The 24486-nt window shown below is 32.8% G+C and overlaps 1 protein-coding gene across 2 annotated transcripts in view; it reads left to right on the plus strand.

Annotated features, from left to right (window-relative positions):
* LOC129920994 (photoreceptor-specific nuclear receptor) overlaps positions 1–24486 on the plus strand; it is a 48994-nt gene that overhangs the window by 17651 nt on the left and 6857 nt on the right. Inside the window, exons 1-7 of one of the 2 annotated variants that reach the window (XM_056002590.1) lie at positions 801–927; positions 1060–1303; positions 6327–6430; positions 21721–21835; positions 21907–21962; positions 22030–22290; positions 22370–22453. In XM_056002590.1, the coding sequence (XP_055858565.1) occupies positions 1080–1303; positions 6327–6430; positions 21721–21835; positions 21907–21962; positions 22030–22290; positions 22370–22453 (844 nt within the window). In that variant the 5' untranslated portion in view covers positions 801–927; positions 1060–1079. Of the gene's footprint in view, positions 1–800; positions 928–1059; positions 1304–6326; positions 6431–21720; positions 21836–21906; positions 21963–22029; positions 22291–22369; positions 22454–24486 lie in introns of those variants that run through there. The other variant, XM_056002589.1, reaches the window with a different exon arrangement.

A 24486-nucleotide genomic window follows, 5' to 3' on the forward strand; every position in this document is an offset into this window, starting at 1 on the left:
AGTCTATAACATGTTCTTTCTTTTGATCTAAAGCAGATAAAAATTTAATTTAACTTTGAGCATGCTGATAGTATTACGTTTCATTTGATATATCACACATGACTGTACATTTACTAAAAGCTACACAATGTTAAATTAAAAAACTTCAGAAATACCTCAAAACACCTGTGGAGCTCTGCTCTTAAACAATAGATATAGTTTTTGTGTAAAACCAATACCGTTTCGGAAGAGTTTTGTAACAAACAGAGAATTTTGAATGTGCCGGAAAGGGTTAAGTTTCGATTTTCCGATAATTTCAAGGCCAAATTCGTTTTTCAACCAAGTAAAGTGTCCCTTACTACCTATATACCAGTTGCAAATCAAAATTACCCTTTTCCAAAAATATTATAACAATTTCTTTATTATTCATACTTAACTTTTTCTAAAAGCTAATAGTTTTTTCAAACGAGTCATGAATTAATCAAATAACTATTTGACAAAATCACCCGACATTGTTGACCGATAGTCTGAGCAGAGCAAATTTATAGTAAGTAACATGTAACATAAATAAAACAACCCTTCATTTTTGCAGAGAAGGGATACATATCTCCAGAATCCGTTGCGATAAACTAATTAATATAATTGATATTTAAATATCCGCATACCAAAAAGTAGCATATGATGTAAATCCTCATGAAATCGTAAGCCAGTGTGTCGCTCCAAATGTTACCCTAACAAAATAAAATTATTCCCTGAACAGATGAGGGTTAAGTGCATCAAAAAATCACTACAATCAAATTAGGGTGTGATGAGCAAACAATTGTCCCAAGGGCATAATACCGGTGTTGGACTGGTGCGGTATGGTGTGAGGATTTGGTTATAATTTAATAGAATGCATAAATAAAAATTTGTAAACACCGCAAAAATGAAAATGAAACCAAAGATAAGGTTTTATTGACCTTACAGTAGGTATTTTTAGAGATACTGCACGATTGTTAAGCAATTTGAATTTAATACCCCTAAGAAAAATCTTTATAAATACCTACCGTCTTGATAATTTTTTTGTAAATTTTTTCGCAGATAATCGGAGCTCACCTGGAATGTGCTATTCCCCACATAGTCGATTAGCTGCATGGGCGAATCAGGGTGTTTCGCCATCTGGAATTGAATCTAATGGTGCAACAGTTTGTAGAAAGGGGCAAAATTTAGGTCTAATCTGTGTAGTCTGCGGTGATACAAGCTCAGGGAAACACTACGGAATTTTAGCCTGCAATGGATGCTCTGGATTTTTTAAAAGAAGCGTTAGAAGGAAATTAATTTATAGGTGAGTATATTTAAATAGCCTTAAAAATTGTTTTCGAAAAAAATGAAATCAGTTTTAAAAATTATTTTAGGTAATTAACATCAAATGGTATATTTTCAAATTTTGTGGGGTGATTTTGAATGCATTGCCAAATAAAATAATAAATATTGTTTAAATGCGCAGAACCATATAAAGGGTAGCAGTTGTTTACAAAAATTACAAAAAAATAAAGGTCATGGAGAGTACTTGCGTTGCTGGATTTGAAAAATTATTTAAAGGACTTACTTGCCATTGAGTGGGATTAGGCGAATAAGTCAAACCTTTTAAAATGGCACACCCGAAATCATGGCCTCAATGGTGTCGTGTCTCCGGCATGCCGGCATCAGATGTGCACATTTGAAATTCAAATTATTCTTGATATTTAACATAAAGAAGTAATGGATAACGAAATTACAATTTATAACATTATTCAATTTTTTTTGTCTGCTTCGGGTTTAAGCAAAATGTATCTATACATATAAATGAGTTGGAGAAGTAAAGAATTTTTATAATGCATTAGCTAGCATTATCCAAAAACGGTTTGGAATCGTTTTTGATTTCAGTAAGTAGACGAATTAATTGGGGGATATTACACACATTACAAACGTTATAGTCTAAGAGCTCACTGCGAATTTTGGGATGAGTGAACGCATAAAATGATTGGAAAAAGATTTTTGACTAGTATGTACCTAAAGGCCCCAACCCATAGAATCCGTTGCGTCCGTTCCGTCAATCCATCCGTTGAAGTTGAAGGATGGGACAGAAAGGAGTGACCCATAGAATACGTCGTATGACGGATTTCTTTTTGAACAGCTCACTTCAAATTCCAAAGTGTTTTCGATATTTTATCGCTGAATGTGCACTGAGGAAGTTCTGATGGAAGAAATTTTTAACTATTATTGTTGTTCTTTTTTTTAATAAAATAAATGCACGACTAGATTTCCTGTAGGTACTTGCTCTTCAGTTAAAAACAATTTTTTATAACAAATTATGAGTTGTAGGTATAACTTTGGCATAGTAAAATTGAACTCTACAACAGAATTTGAGTATTTAATTGATATAATTTATTATATATATCATTAAATGTTACTTTTATTAAATTTTCTTCACAAATATACAATTAAAGTTCACAATTCATAAAATCGGAGAAGAAAAGAACACAGTTCTTAGTTCTGAAATTCCCCGGTGTGCACTCAGAAACAGAAAATCGAACTGATCTATTGTTGACAACCAATGTCAAAGGATACGACGGATGAAAAAGTAGAAAGTTGGGCTACTTCTTCCGTCGAATCCGTCCGTCTCCGTCCGATCCGTCGCTTATGGGTCGCTTCCCATAATAACGTGTGTATTTTATCGAGCTGTCAGTTGAAAACTTCGACGGAACGGACGCAACGGATTCTATGGGTTGGGCCCTTAAGATCTAAGTTGTACAAATGTTATAGTCCCAACCTCTCCGGCTAGGACCTTGATAAAAGTAGGTTGTTTTTTTGGCTTCTCGGTAGGGTGTTCATTAAAAAATTCTAAGAAAAAAAGAGAACAAAAATGAGATCATTCAATTTCCAAAGAAAAACGAGCAAGCAAACAAATTTGTTTGTCAATGTAACATTAAGAAATAGAAATTTGTAAGACACAGGATCAAAAAGGGCTTTCTTTCATAATGATAAAAAAGTAACTTTTTCAAAAAAAAAAAACCCACCCGTCTTCACATTCAGTCAGTGTGTAAATGTTGTTCATGGCTGTAACTAGTGTCCAACCAAAGCTTCGGCTTCGGCCGAATTCGGCCAAAAAAACAACATTCGGCCAAGCCTTCGGCTTGGGCCATTTTAGGCCGAAGCCGAAGAATCTGTTTATTATATCGCGCATTTTACTAGGCGCCGGAAAAAATTTCAATTTTTGAAATTTTTGAATACTTAGGTATTCAAAAATTTCAAAACACATGTGTGCCATCATAAATGAATAAATAAAAATAATATTTTTATCCAATTGGAAAGGAGAATTCTTGACTTTTTTCAACCTTAGGCTTCAGCTTAGGCCGAAGATTTTCTTTTAGCCTAATAATTCGGCTTAGGCTTCGGCTTCGGCTGAAAATCGACCTTCGGACACTAGCTGTAACCATCGACGAAAAAGTAAATTTAAACCCAAACCTGTCATCCACCCAATATCTAACCGTGAGTGGAGTGGTGTGGAGGAGGGTATATATCTAGGTACCTTGAACAAAATAAATTAAGTAGTCTGCCACGGCCTTTTACCAGTCAACATTAAGGGCCCAACCCATAGAATCCGTCGCGTGCGTTAGGTCGAAGTTTTCAACTGACAACCCGATAAAATACACACGTTCTTATGAGAATCGACCCATACATGACGGACTCAACTAATGCGTTTTATGGGTCGGTTCTCATAAGAACGTGTTTATTTTATAAAGCTGTCAGTTAAATCCGTCGACGTAACGGATGCGACGGATTGTATGGGTTGGGCCCTTTAGCCCTGTTCCTTTGGGAGGTGGCAAAGTACTACTAGTATTACTAGCGATTTTCAATGGAACGCTTTTTCAACGAATTCAATACAAATCGTATCTACTCGGGAAGAAGAGCATTAGTAGATGATAGTACTAAATTATCCAAAACATTTAAAGCTGAAACACAATCACGCTTTGCCGTCGATTTTGACAACTGCCAAAAGTTCAACCATACGAAATCTGTATAACCTCCCACAATGACGCTTTTCTTACGTACGCTTTTTTTGACAAACGTAAGGAAACGTAAGAAAGCGAGCAAAAGTTCAACCAGACTGAACTTTTGCTCGCTTTCTGACATTTATCAGACATAGTTACAGTCACCCACATTATTATTGCGCCAAATGTGAATAAAAAAAAATAAATTATTGCAAGCCTAGGTGTCTTTTTTAATTTCTCTATATAGATTTTGCACAAAAAAACGACATCGAAATATTTTTAATCAAAATAATTTACGTATTAAAAACAAAAATAATTTAATGATGTTGTAGACCGAGTTTTATTGTTAAAAACAATTTATTTTGATTAGTTTTGTTTTTATAACTATAGGATTAAAGAATAAACAAATTTCTATGGATTTTTTAAACACATTAATATCCTTTTTCATTTTTCCACAATTAAATCAAGATAAAGACTTGGCCCAATAATTTTGTGAGTGACTGGTGTTTTTTTTTATTTGACAGCAGATTTTATGTTGCAATCAGCTGTTCAAAGTCAAAGTGACAGAAGCGCGCTTTGAGGATTTCTCAACGTAACACAACGAAGCGACGCCCTAAAGCGTGATTGTGTTTCAGCTTTTACTATTAGTAGACTACCACTTCCAATGGAACGGGGCTATTTTGTGTCGAAACTTTGTCAGCCGAGTTTTTACAATCAGTATTAAAAAGGTCGACTTCACACCGCAGAGGTAAAATTATGAAAATATAAACAAAACAAATTTATTGAAAAGAAAATAAATTAATTGAAATAAATAAAAGTTCAGTTTGAAAAAGAAAGAACAGAAAAAGATCCGTGGGGAAAAAGAAGGTGTAAAAAAGATCGCAACCAAAAAAGAGAACATGTTTTTTTTTAAAGAGATTCGATGGACAGTGGACACCCTACTACTCGGACATCAACATTTATCAAAGATTTATTTATATCAACACATCAAGTCAGTGATGCCAGATTTAGGGATTTTTTACGTTTTTCTGGATTTTTTTTACCCTAAAAAAGGGAAAAAACGGCGTTGTTTTTTGCCGTCCGCTGCAGAACCAATTTTTGCAGCCCCTAATTATTTATTTCTGGTGCATTTAGATATTTCACCAGAGTTAAACAAATTCATATGAACAGCAGCAAGAATGAACTGTCAAATTAATTTACATTTTTTCTATTAAGGTTTTTGCGTTTATAAAGATTTCTCCCAAAAACTTGCTATCGTAAAATTAGAAATATATGACAGCATTAGTATTCATTTTTTTCCGAACACAAAATATACATTTCTAAATTGAAAAAATGTCAACATCCTACTTTAATGTCCCAAGAGATCGATATTGACTTAAGTCGGATGTAGTCGACCAAATGTGACCGCATTAAATTAAGTAAATCACATCCCTATTGAGTGTGTGTGGCAAAAAGGAGGAAAAGAAAACAAGTGCCTGCCATGCGGATATACTTTGAACGTCAACTTTCCCCTAAAATAAACCGATACATGATACACCTCGTCTCTTTTCTAACCCAATACGGCATTCAATCATTTTATTCATTCACACTTTTGTTATCTTTTTCCTCTGCCTTCACGTTCCATCTCTGGCAATAACCCAAACCCACCCACTAACTTTATTCCGATAGAATGTGGCTTGGCTGCTACTGCCTTAAATGGGGGTGGATTTTTGTACCATCAACATCAAGCAGACAAAAAGAGAAGCATAGAAATTATAGGGCGCCCTTCTATAGGCTATAGCCTTGCTTCCTTGTGTGTCTATTTCTATTGCCATTCCTAGAGCATGGTAGATTAAATAAGATTTGTGCCTCTGAAATGCCCATAGTTAAGCTGGTGACTGAGGCAGATGGGTATAAAAAGTAAAACACCAGCATAGCACATGGAATTGGAGTGCATTGCTTCCAAGATCCGATGTACTTTGCTGCGGATGATTTTGAGTGGAATTAATTTCGCACGACAAAACTTCAATCGTTATTCGATTAAATATCAAGCACAACAATAAGCGACCTAAAATAGAACTTCAATTGCTGACCCGAGAGAGTGCTTCTTTGAATATGGAATTATCTCGTAAAACCAAAATAAAGGCTTTCCCCCGTATGCATAATACGCGATGGCAACTGTTACTATTTTGTTGGCCATAATTTAATAAAATTGATTTGACTCAGAAGACCTACTTCAAATAAATTTATCCTTTTCGTTTTGCTTTAGATGTGTGTCTTCTTATTTTTACATTTACAAAACAGTATATTATATTATAAGTCTATTAAGTTTCTCTTTTCTAATTGAATTTACAGATGTCAAGCTGGAACAGGTCGATGTGTTGTAGACAAAGCCCACAGAAATCAGTGTCAGGCTTGTCGACTGAGAAAGTGCCTTCAAATGGGAATGAATAAAGATGGTAAGACATTCGAATGCTTAACATATTAGCTTCAAAATATTAAAAAAAAATATATAATTACTTACCTACCTTATGTACTCAGTAGATAATAATTAAGATTTTAACTTAATAAGGTTCCATGACAAAAAATTAAAAAAAAAAAATGGCCCTCGTAATTCTGTCTGTCTATATGGAAAAGGAGATTCACTTAAACGCATGTGTCGATTTACTCCTACATCGATAGATTTAACGTACTTTAAAGAGGTGTTTTATTCTAAAAAGCTTTTTGTTTAGTATAAAATAGCTCTACTAAACCGTCGCACAGTGTGGCCAATGGTATCAAAAGCTGGCAAAAATAGCTATTTTCAAATTGTACCGAACTGCCAAATACAAATTTACTTTAATAAAGGGATTAATAAGCTACACAAAACCGGTTTTTATTCCACGGTTTAAGTCTAACGCGGTGAGTAACTACACTTTAAAATGTCGCCATTGACGAAATTATTCGTTATTTACCTTTTTCTAGCTCCCGTCTGTGTTTCAAGTTTTAAGTGCTATTTCGTTAAATCAAAAGATAAAAATTTGAAATAAATATGGAATTACAAGCAAAAGGGAAGCTTTCGATTCTCATTCCTCTTTTGAATTATGAGTGTCTAGTTTGTTTGAAAAAATTATTCGAATTCGGTGTCTTTAAAATCATTCGTTTTTTGTGTGCGTCATAGAAACTCGTTAAGAAAAAGTTCACAAAGGTGTGAAGTGGCGCTTTGTTTTTGGTGTCCCTTTATTTTTGAGAGTGTCGTCTTTCGTGTCAATTAAAAAAGTGGTGCCCATGTTTGCCCCTTTTTGAGTAAACACTATGTGAAGTTATCTAAAAATAACGATTTTTTTGTATATATTTCTCAGATTCCGGAAGTACTGACAATACAGTTCAACAGAATTTTACTTTTCTGAAAGTGTTAGAAATTCTGAACTCGTATCCATTGTCAGAATTATTCTATTAGCCAAAACTGAAAGTGTGTACGGTTAGCATTGTGGCTAAAAATTTAAGGAAATAGTGTTGATCTACACAATGGAGACGCAGGCGCAGCTTGAGATATCTCATACATGAAAAAAGATCGGAAAATTTGAAACGGTTCTCTGAAGAAGATGACCGCGTCAAACTATGCTTAAAGAAATTACCACACTTTTTTACCATAACCTCATAAACATTCAAAATAACGTGTTTTTTTGCATTTTATAACTATAATATTTCAAAAAACGGAAGCTAATAGAATATTTCTTTCGTGGATTCGATTCGCATCCCTAAATCTTTCAGAAAAGTATGTTTTGGTTCTTCGGACAAAAAAAGTTGAATTTTGTTGACCAGTGTATTTTTTCATTAAGAAGATTTTGTTATGACTAAACCGTTGAGTCAGGTCTAAAATCTATTTTTAAGAATAATCTTATTTAAAAAAAAAACAGTAAAATCTAAGTATTGAACAAATAAATAACAATTTTCTTTCTCAAACAACTTCAAAGTTAAAGGTAACAGATACTTATGTCCTTATAATGTGCGTTTTTGATAATTTTTCATAGAATCACAAAAGTTGTCTCAGTTTTGTGCTTTAATGTAGTATTTTTACCCATAACAAACTTAGAAACGAAGAAAAATAATTTTTGCCAACTTTTCCTACCATCGGCCACACTGTGCGTCGCGTGAATTGAAAATCAAGTCCCGGCGGAAACTAAAATAAATTAAAAATTCTTATCAAAATTCAGAATAAAAAATGATAAAACCCAAAAAACTTACAACTCGAATTAATCTACATATTTATCGATATTTCGGATATTTTAGGGATAAATATCTTCAGAACGACTTTAAGCGTAAATAATAATTTTACAATGGTTTTTCAAACAGGAAATCTTTTTTCCTCCATACATACATAAGTATATTATTTTCGTGTAGGAATTATACTTTTAGATTAAGTATACATTTGTATTTTAAACGTTATGTCAGAAAAACTGAAAAATTGGTGCGCTTACTTTGAAAGTATAGTAGAAAACGCTTCTAAGCATCTTCTTATCAGATTCCATCAACATAATTTATAAATCAAAGACTGTAATAAAAAATCAAAGGGCTCTTATTTTCTAGCTAGTTGTCGCAATTAGGATTTGAGGTTGGCACTCCTTTTGACCTAGTTGAGTGACAAGTCCATTCCATTATTCTTGTAAAATAGCTAAAAAAGCTATATTTTCGGCTTTACATGACCATATAGTGCCACTGTCTGATGTTTTTCAGAACTCCAACATATGTGCCCATGATTATGAAAGTGGACTAAGTCAGTTTTTGCATTGTTTGAAGAAAAACTTACATAATAATTTTCTTATAACGATTTAATTATATTTCTTTCATGAAATCACTAGAGGAGCAATAAAGAAGTTTATTAACTGCGATTTCGCTTTCAAATAAACTTTACCCCTTAAATAATAGTTATTTTTAGGCTAGATTTGATGCCATTTTTGAGAGTGACTTAGTCCACTTTCATAATTAAGGGCACATATAGCGACTCCTTGAGCAGTAAATACGAATCCATTAGTAGACCTACGATCGTCAACGTTAGCTGTCCAATCAGCATTGGTGTATGTTATTTTGCTTTCATTGGAACTCAAGCTTCATTTTAGATGTATCAGGTATACATCAAAGTATACAGCTTTGATCAAGATGGTTTTTTTTTATTTAACTTTTAACGTTAGCTGGTTTTATTTTCCTCGTGATCCAGATCAGATCATTGTTTTTATTAGCCTTAAAACAAAAGCAGGATTTTATTTTGTTATTGTTTCGCAAATAATTACTATGATCTAATCTTTATCTCTAGGAAAATAAAACACAGCTATTATATGCACGAATCGTGCTTAGATCTTTCTATTCCAAATCATTTGTCCAGTTCTTGGTTCCAGACCCTACTCGACTGCTTTAGTCTATACAAGGCCTTTTTAAAACAACATACCACCGATTGCTTTACATTTGTGTTCCATATAAATCTATTCTGAAAAACTTCTTTGAGGAAAATCCATCTGTTCCACCTTGATTAAATCGAGCTGCAATTGGGAAAAGATGTCGCTGATATCTGTGTCGGACAACACGAGTTTGTGTCCTCGTACTCGTAGTCAACCCCCAAAAAAATTAGGTCGTGCTCAAAATAACTTTTAATACTATTTCTTTTTTGTTTTGGAGGCTATGGATTGTTTGAATTTTCGCAATGGACGACCAAATATTCAAATATTTTATCACTTTACCATCGACCTATGTGCTATGTTACATTTTTTAAAATATGATTTGAATTTATATATTTCTATTCTTTGACATTTTCCCAGCTTGCAAAACCATTTTTATTTGAAAAAAAATCAAATGTTCTTGTCGCTGGAAGAAGTTTGAAGTGAATTTTCCAAATTTTTCATTTTGTGTGACTGGTTTGTTTCTTATGCAAAAATGTGGTTATTTTTTCTGTTATTATTTTTTTTTTTTTGTCTTTCAATACATAAAAGTGAACACAATAAAAAAAAACTATAATTGGATTTTTTCCAGTGAAGATTTTGTGTTGTTTATATTTGTTTATTTTTGTCAAAGATTAATAAAGAACTTTAATATTATAACTTATTAGATAATTCAATACAAATTTAACTAGAATGAGAGACAGAAGTTTCTTTATTTCTTTAAGCCTTATAAATACCAATCGAAGAGTGTGTAATTGACAATTGACATGTATAAAAATAGGGCTGACATTTCTACCACTTGAATATGTTTTTATCTTAAGTGAACTAATTTAAATACAAAAGTAAATATAATTTAAAAATAGCTTTATTTTATTATTATTTGAAAAGATGTAACTACCTACACATGACATATACAAATAATGTCATTTATCTACTTACACATGATGCAAAGTGTCCTGCCGAGTTAGGCAACAAGGAGAGTTTTGGAACTGAGTTTGTAATTTCTTTTTCTTAGGTGTAGGTATCAACTTTGAACTTCAAACATCGACGTCGCAAATAAGTATATATGTATATGTAGGTTTGTACATAAATACATAAATGTTCGTAAGAAAATAAGTCTTAAAGCAATTTTTAACAAATATTCAGCTGTGAGTTATACATTAGAGTGGGCCGAAAAACACTTTTTTTCGAATTTCAAATCGCAATAGCGCGGAAAAGTTGCGAATGGTGATGACTAATAAGGGTTTAAAAAATAATCAAAATCAGTTCATATCTTCCGGTCGCGCATCGGCTCTGAAGTATGAAAAAATTTTTAAAAAATGGTAATTTTACAAAAAAAAAATTACCACCCTAACATATTATTTTTTGAACATTATAGCTTTAGAAAACTTTCATGTCAGCTAAATATTAAGCAGAAAAAAAAATTGGCTCAAATTAGTAAAGGACTTCGGTGGCACATGTGTTTCAAAATTTGTCAAAAATGGCAAAAATCATATTTTTGCGATATTTTTTTCCTTTTTATAAACTATTTTTAAAATTATTATTTTTACCAAATAAGAATAAAAAATGAAGTTGACACAATCAGTGAAAGCCGTGAAGTCGCTGAATATATAACAATCTTTCGGTCAAGTACGCTTTGGCTATTTATTATTCTCTTTGCCGCACAGTGGTGCCTTTGGTGCTTTTTTGGCTTCAAAAATCATTTTCACGGCCATTTCTTGATGAAAAGTCTTGAAATTTAGAACAATGAAGTATATAAGTATAAGATATACGAAAAAGCTACCAACTTTTTTTTTACTCAAAATGGTGGTCCCAAAATGGCGATCAGAATAAGCATTTATAGAATCTTCTTTTGCGAAACTGTTTATAAGCTAAAAATTTTGCTAATTGATGAAAAACAGATGTTCGACTTTTGAATTAGGTACAACTGTTCATATTCAATGAAAAAAAATTCAAACATTGTTGAAACAAAGTTCAAAAAGTGTCAAAGTAGTAAACCGCACTTTTGACCTTTTTTTTGTGCTATTTTTTGATTTTTTGCTTATAAAGCTCAATTTTTGATATCTTCCTTATTTATTTTCATAAAAAATTGACTATTTTGGCTTTATATAATTCCCAACTATGTTTAAAAGTAGATATTAAGAAAGATAAAAAATGAAAAGATAAAAAAACTGTGCTAACTTCAAAAGAAAACAAAAAACAGCACAAAAAAAAGGTCAAAAGTGCGGTTTACTACTTTGACACTTTTTGAACTTTGTTTCAACAATGTTTGAATTTTTTTTCATTGAATATGAACAGTTGTACCTAATTCAAAAGTCGAACATCTGTTTTTCATCAATTAGCAAAATTTTTAGCTTATAAACAGTTTCGCAAAAGAAGATTCTATAAATGCTTATTCTGATCGCCATTTTGGGACCACCATTTTGAGTAAAAAAAAAGTTGGTAGCTTTTTCGTATATCTTATACTTATATACTTCATTGTTCTAAATTTCAAGACTTTTCATCAAGAAATGGCCGTGAAAATGATTTTTGGAGCCAAAAAAGCACCAAAGGCACCACTGTGCGGCAAAGAGAATAATAAATAGCCAAAGCGTACTTGACCGAAAGATTGTTATATATTCAGCGACTTCACGGCTTTCACTGATTGTGTCAACTTCATTTTTTATTCTTATTTGGTAAAAATAATAATTTTAAAAATAGTTTATAAAAAGGAAAAAAATATCGCAAAAATATGATTTTTGCCATTTTTGACAAATTTTGAAACACATGTGCCACCGAAGTCCTTTACTAATTTGAGCCAATTTTTTTTTCTGCTTAATATTTAGCTGACATGAAAGTTTTCTAAAGCTATAATGTTCAAAAAATAATATGTTAGGGTGGTAATTTTTTTTTTGTAAAATTACCATTTTTTAAAAATTTTTTCATACTTCAGAGCCGATGCGCGACCGGAAGATATGAACTGATTTTGATTATTTTTTAAACCCTTATTAGTCATCACCATTCGCAACTTTTCCGCGCTATTGCGATTTGAAATTCGAAAAAAAGTGTTTTTCAGCCCACTCTATTATACATATCGCGACCTTAGAACAAAAAGGTTCTAACCGACAATTTTGAAAAAAAAATGAGTTATATAGGGTGTCCCAAAAGTTAACGTAGAAACGAAAACGGTAGATAGGGTAGGTGGTGACAGTTATCAGAAAAATAATAAAAAAAATCGCAGCCATATATTTTGTGAGTTATGGGCATTTGAAAAAAAGTCAAAAAAATGGTCACCCCGTGACTGTTTTTCATGTGCCGTGACTACAAATCTTAATTTTCCTCCCTTTTTTTTATTTGTTAAGGAACCTTGAATAACCCTGCTACCAAATGCATACAAAAATTTTAACTCAGCTGCATCAGTTTTAAAGCAAATATTACTTTATTGGCCAACTACGTACTAAAAAAACTTACATGACTCTAATTCAATGAACCGTAGTGTAAAAAAAAAATGCACTACGATGTTTCTGCAAGTTACCTTAAAAGTTGGTGTGTTCAATTCTCTTTTCAAAATGGTATAACATTGTTGAGAATATTCCATAAATAAACGAGATAAAATTTATTTTCTTAAGAAACCCGACTTTTTTATTAGGTCATTTTTCCATATTATTTAAGTTTTTGTATTCTGAAAGGTTTTTACACTACGTCGTTGAAAATGTTGCTCAAGATTTAAACAACTCTTTGTTGAGTAATGCCATGGAGGGAGACTGTGAATTTCTTGTTGATAGTAGAAACACTCGGAAAAGATTGATAAACCAAAAAAAAATGGAAAAGAAATGTTCGAAAAGCAAATTGTCAGGCCGGAAAAGGGTATCTTAGTTCTAGGGGAAAAAACGTTAGTAAAAAAGAGATAAAAAATACAAAGGACTGTTTCTCCAAGTGCAAATTCTATTGCGAAAATCTTGTCTCTCAATCAGAGCGTGAAGAAATGTTCAAGGCCTTTTACTCTTTAGATCAAAAAGGTAAAGCTTATTTCATCCTTAAATGTACGACCAGAACTGAAACTTTTCGAAAAACAAATAAGTCTGAGCAGTCGCGAAGGAATTTTACGTTTGGGTATTTTATGGACTTGTGCGCAAAACCAACCAAAACGGCTTACAAACTTGCACCCTATAAGCCGTTTTGGTTGGGAACTTTTTCCATATCGCAAAAGCCAGTGTACAATGCCCACAAACGTAAAAATGAGCTGACTGGTATTGCTAAAAAAAGTACACGTGGTTTAACATAAAAAAAAAGAATACCAGAAAACAAAGTTTTAGAAGTCAAGGCTCATATAAATTCATTTCCTAAAGTTGAGTCCCACTATTCTCGAGCCAAAACGCCAAAGATGTACTTAGATTCCAACCTTAACATAACAAAAATGTACAATCTTTATAAGGATCAGACTGAAAATCCTGTTAAAGAATGTTTTTACCGGACAATCTTCAATACAAACTTCAACTTTTCGTCGATCAAAATCTGATCGATGTGGTAAGTGTGAAACCTATTGCGTTGCAACAAGAGAAAACGAATTAACAGATTTAATGAAATCTGAAATGGAAGTAGGTACACCTGAAGCTTAAAGCTGATATGAGAGAACAAAAAGCATTGGATAAAAGTTTAGATATTTCTATTATTACATTCGATCTCGAGACTGTGTTAACTTGTATACGAGCAGAAATCGGGCCTATGTTCTATAATTCAAAATTAAATGTTTATAACCTTACTGCACATCTCTCAACAACAAAACAAATTTACTGCGAATTATGGTCCGAATATACAGGTGGTAGAAGTGGCAACGATATTGCTTCGGCATTATATAAAATTTAAGAAAGAATTTGCGAAGAACATGATTTTAAAAATTTATTACTTGGAGTGACTCTTGCGTTCCTGCAACACTTTTTAAAAACACATAGACTTGAAAGCATCACATTGAAGTACTCATTGCCAGGACATTCAGTTCTGCAAGAAGTCAGATCGAAAAATATCTTTCAGTTAATGAATATTTTTCACCTATTGGGCTTTTAAGTCATTTAAAACGCGTGAATGTTCAAAAACCTTTTATAATAATACAAATGAAACCAAGCGATTTTAAGGATTTTGGCAAGTATTAAAAAACATGTTTTGAATACAAGAAAATTCCGTTTTCTTCACTCAAAATGTTGAAGCTTTCTAAATCTAAAAATGAAGTTCAGTATTCATTTCACTATGACATACAAAACATGGTACAAGTTTCTATCAGGGGAAGAGCTACAAGAGCTCGAAAAAGAAAATCTGAATCAGACGTTGGACTTCAAGTTGGATTTCATGTTTTATTGATAAATCTTATGGTTTTTAAGTAACTAAAGTGTAAATTTTAATAAATATTCCAAAATTGTAAACAATGATAAAAAAATTTTCGAATTCAAGTTTTTTCATTTTTTGCATTTTACGAGAACATGTACTATAGTATACATGTGATAGGAAATAAGGGTTTGAAGACTAATAGTTCTGATGAGTGCAGAACAGCATATTCCGCCACAAATGTTTTAGTTATAATGGTCCAAGTTATTGCAGTGGAAAGAAACACCCTCTTGCATACTATTTTGTTCGATCCTCTTGTCCTCGTGGCAAGCTGAAGATACTTTTGTTTACGTGCATTGACTCTCTTCAGAAAAGTAAATTCATCCCTTTGCATTTAGTAACTGACCAATAAGCAAATTTTCGGCACCTTCATGGAGAACTTGGTATCAATACAAGCAAGCCATATTTCGAGTTTGGACGGGAAGAGACGGAGACACAGAGAAACAAAAAAGTTTTTGTTTTTACGATGCATGTTCCCCATCTTATTTAAAGTGCCAGAAATTGTCTTTCTTCAATACTTTAAGTGGATCCATAATAGCAACGTGGGAGGATATCAAAAGTTATCATAGGATAGATTCAAGTTTAGCTTTACGTTTAGCCCCTGAGCCGACCGCTCAGCACATATGTATAGAACCGTCCAAGTTTAAAAAAAAGGAAGTTCGTTACGCCACCCAGGTTTTGAGCAATACTGTATCTTCTGCGCTTTTCATCCACTACTCCTGGGGAAGGCTCTAAAACTATGAATGGCACTGCAAAACTAAATCTATTCTTCAACAATTTGTTTGACTTTTTCAATTCCTCCTTTCGCTCTTATAGATGTGGGAAGACCTAAAATAATGAAACTTAAGTTATCTCTGTTTCCATTTTCCAAAAGCTTTGGGGTCTTAGGTACTTAAAAGTCGTGCAATCAGGAAATTGTGAGGAATTGAGTTAAAAGAAAAGACAATTTTGTTAACCAGAGCTTAGATAGACAGGTTTTGTGGGTCATCAAATGAAGATCCTATATTAAGCGTTTCAGTAATTTAAACGATGAAAATTTAAGTAATTTCCTCAAATAAAATAGATATGCTTATGTCTGTGGTTGGCTGTTCCGAAAATGCTACGAAAGCGACAATTGCGAATTGCCATTGGCCACTTTCAATAACGTTGATCCCTCAATGCGCTTAATTTTTATAGGTTTCAAGCTGTCGATAACTGCCAACTTCGTGAGCCACCAACAAACTTCACGCAATACGTTAGAGTTTAGAAGAACAATTTTGCAATATATTCTCGTTTTTTAATAGAGTGTAGATAATTTTATATTCAATCCATCTAAAAGAAATGGAAAATGAATTACTTGAGGGGATGATTTAAGATAATTATTACCTTATCTGCTTCCAAAGACAAATCGCTTTATTTATATTCGAAACGCTTATCTCCTTCGTCTTCCGAACGGAGATATTATAGGAATCATATCGTCAACAAGATCGGGATTAGAACTGAATATTTCCGTAAGGTATATTTTTTGATGTAGAAAGATGAAGTTAATGTCTTTATGGTTGTTTGACGATTTTAAGCTTTGGCAGCTTCAACTAGCTATATCCACAATATATAGATAGCACTTTGCTGTTCTCCACCAATTTGCATTATCATCGAGAGGTTTTTGTTCTTTTTCTCTAATTGAGTTTATTGAATTTTGTTTCTCAAGATAAATCCTTATTTTGAACTCAAATTCTGGAAGTAAATAAAAAAAAATCGAACTGTCAAATATCAAAAAGAAACTCACCTCATTACTTTGTTGTTGCTTTTTCGCATATATTCAGACTTATCCCTTCTCTACCCGACAACCTGTTGGGCCTTATGAAATAAATTTAATTTGATATTTTGTTTTGACCTGTAAGCCAAAATAAAAACAGAAACACAATCACGCTTTGGCAGACGCTTCGTTGCGTTACGTTGAGAAATCCTCAAAGCGAGCTTCTGTCAGAATTACTAGCAGCTGATTGAAATATTCCATCTGTTGTCAAAAAACATTCAATTTTAAATTTCAAAAAATTAAAGACAATAATAAAAGAAATAAATAAAATGGAAAATAGGATTGAAAAAGCGAAAAAAATAATCAAGATAGCCAAATTAAGCTGTGTCGCTTATTTAGCTTATTTGGCATATTGCGAGAAAGAAGAGAACGATAAAATTCATTCGGAGAGAAGATGGAAGGTCCGAGAGCTGAACCTGAGTTGGGATACAAAAGGATTTTTTGTGACAAACTTTCAACAAATGAAAGATAACCCGGAGCAATTTTTCAAAATAACACGGAACCCTTGTGGAACCTGGAACCCTTAGAAAAGAGTTCTTGGAGGAAGCCAATACAACCGAAAGCAGAATTTGCAGAGTCCTCCTTTGGAAAAAAAATTGTATCGGGAGAAATGAACTTCCCTCCCCCAAAATTACTGCCAAACTCAAACTTTAACTGCCACCATTACATGGTGGGTGACGCAGCTTTTTCGTTAAATAAAGCCATACCTTATGCGTCCATATCCCGGAAAACTTCTGTTATCTTTATTGCTCTAAATTAGCAAGCTCTTTGTTTATCTCCTTCAATATTTTCACCTAGACCTGCAACATTGAGGAACTGCATTCTCCTGGCTATGTTGATCATAAACTCCTCGTCAATATGTCTTGGAGTTGTGGGAATTGACGAGGGAGTGGCCAGTTCCATTACTGTTTTTTGGATGTTTCCCAAAAAACTGTTAAACCACTTCTGCTCCGCTGCCGCTTTCGGGAGTTTTTTGGAGTAGGATTTCGGTCAAACTCGTCTCCAAAAAAGCCTCCTTCCCCCCACAATCGAGATTGCGGATCTGGGGTCTCCGGCGGCGAGCAAAAGTTTCCGGTTTGTCTATAAAAGAAAAAGTTATGAACAAAATCAAATAATAACTTTAAATACATAACTGAAACAACAAAAAATTAAAATAAATAAATGCAGGAATGTAGATAAATGTAATTAATGTTGTGTTTAATATTACCTAGTCTCCCCAACTCCTTAGCGATTCCATCCCAAGTCGTGTTCCTCTGGTTTATATTTTTGTATTCCTTTAATTTTGTTTTATAAAGGAACTCTTTTTCCTTTATAAGGGCAATCAGTTGTTCCTCAAAAATCTATAAAACAAAACATTTTAAATAATTTATAATTTGTATACCAAATAAATATATTTTTCTTACCACATTTTCCATATTTACAAATTGCATTAACTGTTTGAAATTCAATTGAAATAATGATGACAAACGTCAGAAAGCGCGCAAAAGTTCAACCAAGTTGAACTTTTTTTGACAGATGGTGGCTTCTTTACGTTTCCTTACGTTTCTAAATTTATTGCAGTACATTTTTTATTATGTACCATTCCCTCTTGTTCCTAAGGGCAACGAACGTTCATTAAAGCTTTGCATTTTCATAACTTATCTTATAGAATTTTAATCTTCTTCTCAACATCTAAATTCTTGTAGTCATGGTTCAAAAAAAGAAGAGACTTGGTCTGTAAAAACTTCTTCCAATCCAAATTGTTTTTGTTTCTTTGATCGGTAATTGCAATGTAAGAGTGGTGAAAATGACCTTCCAAAGAACTAATTTTGTTCAAGTGGATCGTAAATGTTTCAACTGGCTCAACGCCAGGGTTCGGACTTTACTTCGATCGAAGTAGATTTACTTCGATTTTGGGAAATAAATAAAATCTACTTCCCTACTTCTCTTTTTCAGGATCTACTTCTATTTCTTGATTGAAAAATATTTTTCAAATAATAAATTTAGAGAAAGGGATTTAACTTCAATTTTAAATCTGGTCGAGGCATTGAGAAATAAAGCTCAACTGAAATCTCAAATGATGAATGGAGGTCAATTATTCTTCGAATTCAAGATATAAATAAAGTTTATCAAAGTAATTTTGACTGATTTTGGAGAATTCCTGATCAAAAATTTGTTAGATTATGCTGAATTAACCGTTTTACCCCAAAGCACAGTTACAACCACTAGATGAGAAAGGTTTTTTGGAAAAGATCATAATAAAAAAAAGTAAAGAAAAATAATTTTGTTGAAAAATAATTTTTTTAGAATAAATTTTTGTAAATAAATGTTCTGAAAGTTTAATTTTGAAATCTACTTCCGAAATTTGGGATCTACTTCACTTTTTTTTCAAATTTGCTTCGAAATTTTGAAACTGAAGTCCGAACCCTGCTCAACGCCTTTTTGACACAAATTTGTTGTGTGTACTGCTGCACAAGAAATACTCTTTTCAACCTCTTCAAAATGATTGACCGATGACAGGGCATTCGCAGCATTTTCGGTAACTACTGCAAGACAAATCTATCATATTTATGCGTTCCTATAGCTTTCGAATTTCAAAATTAAAAAACAAATGTCTGATATTTTAAAATGAACTAGGTACTGCCAAAGAAAAAATATTCCGAAACAAGACGAACGAATATTATTCTACAAGGAACAACTGAGAAAAAAAAATATTTCTTTTGTTCTTCAACAAATATTATTTATCAGTTGGATGAGCAGTAGGTAAATAACGTACTCTGCATAGTAAAGTAAAGTCAGTCATTTGTGGTTGATATTGAAGGGGGTGCAAACTCTAAAAAGCAAAAAAAAAAAGAAATAGAAATAAGTTGTCAATAACATTAAATTCTTCAACATTTAGGGAGCGTGCAATATCTGTTTACGTTCAGGTAAATTTACAAAGAAATACCAGATTCACCTATTTACTCATGTGAAAAGAAGAGCATTTAACAATTTAAACAAAAGAACACGCGCCTGCATATTACCATTCCGCACGAATTATTGACCACAATAAAAATGTTTTGATGGTTATAAATATGTAAAAGGTAGAGTTTTGATATGTCGAATGGAAAGGATTCAGTATCTGAGGGGAGTGAGACGGTACATTTTTGCATGGGAACTTGATGATAATTATGAATTACAAGTATTTATTTTGATGAAAAATGTCAGTACACATTTGATGCCAATACAAACAAAACTGATTATGACATTCTAATCTAGTTTTAAAACAAAAAAAGGTGGATTCTTTGCCCATTCTGAAAGTATAGAGACTGACATAGACATGAACACTGACTTTCACCCTACTACATGGTCCAAAATAGCACAGAGAAGAAAGTTTATTAAGCTGAAATGTTTGTGTTGGTTTGGCGCATCAGGATTTAGGAGAATATTCTTTCTAACTTTCTAAAAAAATCTGTTTTTTACTCCAAAAAATGAAATATATGTAAATTTAGCGGAAAGGTAACTTAACAGCATTTTTTGGAAGAGGACTTATAGTATAGCTTAAACAATAACCCATCATAAAGTGAAATTTTGTTTGTGTACTAGTTTTGATTAAAGTGTTTTATTTTACCTCAATGTTTCGATAAAATTAGAATATTTCGGAATAAATTCTATTTGTGACGGTCTTTGAAAAATCCGAACCAGGTTTTCACCTGCAAATACCTACGTCTGAAATATGTGCTGGCGGACAGAAGTTATCGCTGGTGATTACTAGTGTTAGGTGACTCATTTTATTTGCAGTCATGGATTGAATTACAGAATATTTGTTGATTTTTCGTGTTTATTATCGCCATAACATAACGGGCAATCTAGGGCTCTCCTGCGCAAATTAAGACCTCCTGAGTAGTTGTTACATCAAATGTGACCTCTGGCGATATTTTTTTTCTAAAACGTCGTACTCTTTCCGAATTTTTGTTTGCTGACAGTCAGATATAGCCGTCGAATATAATTGGAAAATTTTCTCAAAATTTTTCGTACGCATCAGACGTATTTCTGGCAGATGAGGTCAAATGTTTCGATTCGATCCCAAACAACTTTGTGAAGAAGGAATCCACCGTCGATTATTATGTGATGGTGTCTGTAACTTGGTTGTTAATATTCTGTAAAACCTCCGAGGGCATTGTATAGTAATGACTTTGTTCCTTTTCGCATTCCTCCTTCGGTGAACAAGGACAATGGGAACAAAGCAAGCTCGTATTCCAGAAAGTTTTTTTGGTTAGTCTTTGAATTCTTCGCAATGCACATTCTTTGGGAAAGTAACAGTGGATTGATTGGAACTGGTGACGCCTCGATTTCATATGCATTCATTGCGTGAAAAACGGAAGAAAACGGTAATATTGTATGCCGTTGGACCTTGGTTTTAAATGGCATTCAATATTGAATGCTTTTATAAATTTACGCTTTTCACTCCGTTGATATCAGCGGCAGTCATTTCTGAAAAAAAACTCTAAAAACAATAATTCTAGCCATCAATTTTTAGCTTTATTGTTTTTCAATAAAAAGTTATCACTTAATACTGCATTATCTGCCCCTTACATGTATCTGATTGGTTGGTAGTCTTTGTACCTATCTCTACTTTAAGGATGACAAAACCAGTTAAACAGGTTCGTTTCACTACTGAAAACAAATAAAAAGGAAAAATGCAAAACATTGCTTTCAACCCTTACATCTTTCAAAGAATGATATCTACTTTTCCCTTTTTTTAATAAAGACAGTAATAATGGTATGTATTTTGAATAATATGCTTCTAATCCATACTTTACAATACAACAATCACACCTTTTGAAGTGTGCACTTTCTCCAAATGACTGTTGAGCAATTATGTTTATTCACTTGTTAAAGCGTAAGTGTGCGGTGGTTCTATTTAGATATTTAAATATATTTTCACACGAATTGTGCTATAAACAAAAGGTACCTTCCTACCTTCTTTTCCATGGATCTATAACTCTAGCCCTTTGTTCAGCTTTGCATATGCCACTCCATTAAACACCAAACCACGCACTGCGTTAAACCAAAGACTTCAAAATGTTGCCGATGACGGACACGTGTCAATTTGCAAACTTGTTAACAAACTAACAAAATCTCCACGTGTATTCTTCTATGATAACTCAAAACCAAATATACAAAGAGATAATTAATATAGGTGGGTTGTCCTTTTCCATTGCAGCCGTACAGAATGAACGCCAGCCTAGAAACACAGCCACTATTCGACCAGAAGCACTGCGGGATATGGAGCATGGACGTGCTTTAAGGGAAGCTGCTGTAGCCGTCGGCGTTTTTGGGTAATGCCGTCAATATTGAAATGGGAAAATGAGAAAAATTCAAATTATCACGCAACTTAATTTATTTACAGTCCTCCAGTACTGCTTACGCCTCCTTGTTATGGTCCAGCCTTGCTTTCTCCACCATGTATGTATTTAAGCCGATAAAAATTATGTCATTTGTCATGTTGAAATATTTGTTTGTATTCTTTAAGCTTTGACTGGTATGCCTACATCTAGATTGCTACATCACCCACAAGTTCCGAACTCGATGCAATTGTCAAATAATTTGTCACATCATGCTTCAAGTTTTGGTTTTAACAACAACAACAATAATAATAACAACACCAATAACAATAATAATAATGTAGTAAATAATAATAGCAGTAAGTCATGTGATTTAACAAATATTGCTATTACTTCAACAAACTCGAGCAATAATTCAACATCGCCTAATTTACCTTCTATAGAAGCTGGTAAAAAAATTTTGCTTGTGTGAATTTATGTTAATTTAATTAATTAAACTTTATTATTTATTTTCTTTTTTTTTTAAAGGAGGAGGAGGTGAAGTCAATCAAACCAATGGGAGTGCGTCATCTATCAGTTCCATTAGCCCTTTGCCAGAAAATGATAACGATGGTAAATTTTTTTTCATTACTTATTGAAAATATCGACCAACGAACCGATTTGAAATATTTTTATGAGAAAAGCTTTAATATCTGATGTTTAACATAAGCGTGCCAACGATCAAATTGAAGCTGATATAACAATGATGGCTTTTGTGCCTTTGACTTAAACAGAAAAAATTCTAATTAATTTAATTTTGTTTTGTCGCTCTGCAATTCATACAAATTTGTGTTCATTTCTGAGGTCCGAACATTTTTGATAGCCGAATATCCCACACAAAATATGTTCTTTCATTTTGTTGGCTTAAATCCAAATTAGGATCTTACATTAAAAATTGTAAAACAGTTTTATTTTTTCTTTTATTGCTCCTCGAAGACTGTATGTATATTTTAATGCAATGTTGCATATTTTAAACCCCGCCACTTCAACTATACAGAATTCAGGCTTATTTTTTAGGAGTCTATAAAAAGAGGTTGGTATAGTTGTTGTTCCCAAAGAACAGAAATAATGTCATTGCAGTAAACGAGAAAAAAGTCTTCTTAACTCATCATCATGGTTTAAAGGGTAATAACAAGTTGAATAGCATTTATATAGGGAGCCCACTACTTATTTTGACACCGAACTGGAAATCTAAAATACTTTAAATATGGCGCACTTTTCCACCAATTCGTGGGTTTCCTCCGCTGGCGCTGTTTAATAAATGTAAGATCTCAGCACATACATCAGAAGCGATTGTTTTTGCAATTTTTTCGCATTTTGTTTATTAAACAAAACTCAAAGAAAATTTCAACGATGAAAATTCTTTCATAAATTAATTATAAAAGAGAGGGTTGATTTTTTTAGACGGAATACATTGAATGGGAGAGCGAGATAGTATTTAAATGTTGATACCAACAAGGAAAATAAAAAAAAAATAAATTTCTCTTCGAGTTAAGAATTAATTTTTTTTTCTCAATTTATTCGCAGAAACTGATATTAGGTTAAAATAATAATTTTAATAGAAACAGTTTTAGCTATATGTGTGACAAATATATGAACAAAATTGTGTGAAAATGAATTTCAACCCTCAAATCGTCGATGGGTCCACTCCATAACATAACAACGAAGAAATCCTTTGCAACATTTCAAAAAGTTCTTATAATGAGTGGGAAGGAGAGAGTTAATTTTAAATACATTTCTTAAGTGCGAAGGCCCGAGATGTAGGTAAGTTGAATAGGAATAAATGAAAACAAAAAGGATCGTTTTGCCATGTGAATATAGATATTTTTTTTTACAACTGGAGTGCTTCGCACAAGCAGAGTGTTGCCACAAGCTGAAATGAAAAGTCGCTAGGCCAATCCCTAAAAGTCCCTAGATTGGCTGAAATTCTGGAGACAAAAAGTCGCCAGAAATCGCTAGAAAAAAAATGTAAAATAAAGCTCAACAAAAATTAATTTTTGAATAACTTTATTTTTGTTTTCAAAAATTCAAAGTTATTTAACAAACAAACTTAAGGCTAGAGTAACAAATAAAGGTAAAACAAAAAATAATTCAGTCTCATTGTTAATAGATATTTAGATATCTAGATAGTTCTTAAATCTTTTGGAATAAAATACTTTGTTATCACTTATTGATCGATCTTTTACAGCTCTTAACGCATTTTGAACTGACACCAATTGCGTTTTTTCTAAAGCAATTTAATTGCTTGGAACCCTTTTTTTTTATCTCTTTTATCAACTTAATTGTGCTGTTATATAATAAAAATAGTATTTACGTTTCACAACTCAGAAAAATGCTTGGCTTCGCTAGAAATAATCTAGCTACATCAAAATATTTTTTGTCGCGGAAGAAGTTGAAATGTCGCTAAATCTAGCGACAAAGTTGCTAGAATGGCATCCCTGCAAGCAGGCAAGCAGGGCGACCGACGACGGACGACGAGATGGCTAGTTTTAAGGAATGATGAAAAAAAAAGAAGAAAAAATACTTTTGCAAGTGACTTGAGTTGAGTAGGTATGTACATTAGGGTGTCCGTTATTTCCCAAAGTGATGTTTTCGGGGGTGACACC

This window comes from Episyrphus balteatus, chromosome 1 (genome assembly GCF_945859705.1).
Source record: "Episyrphus balteatus chromosome 1, idEpiBalt1.1, whole genome shotgun sequence".
NCBI classification, from domain to species: domain Eukaryota; kingdom Metazoa; phylum Arthropoda; class Insecta; order Diptera; family Syrphidae; genus Episyrphus; species Episyrphus balteatus.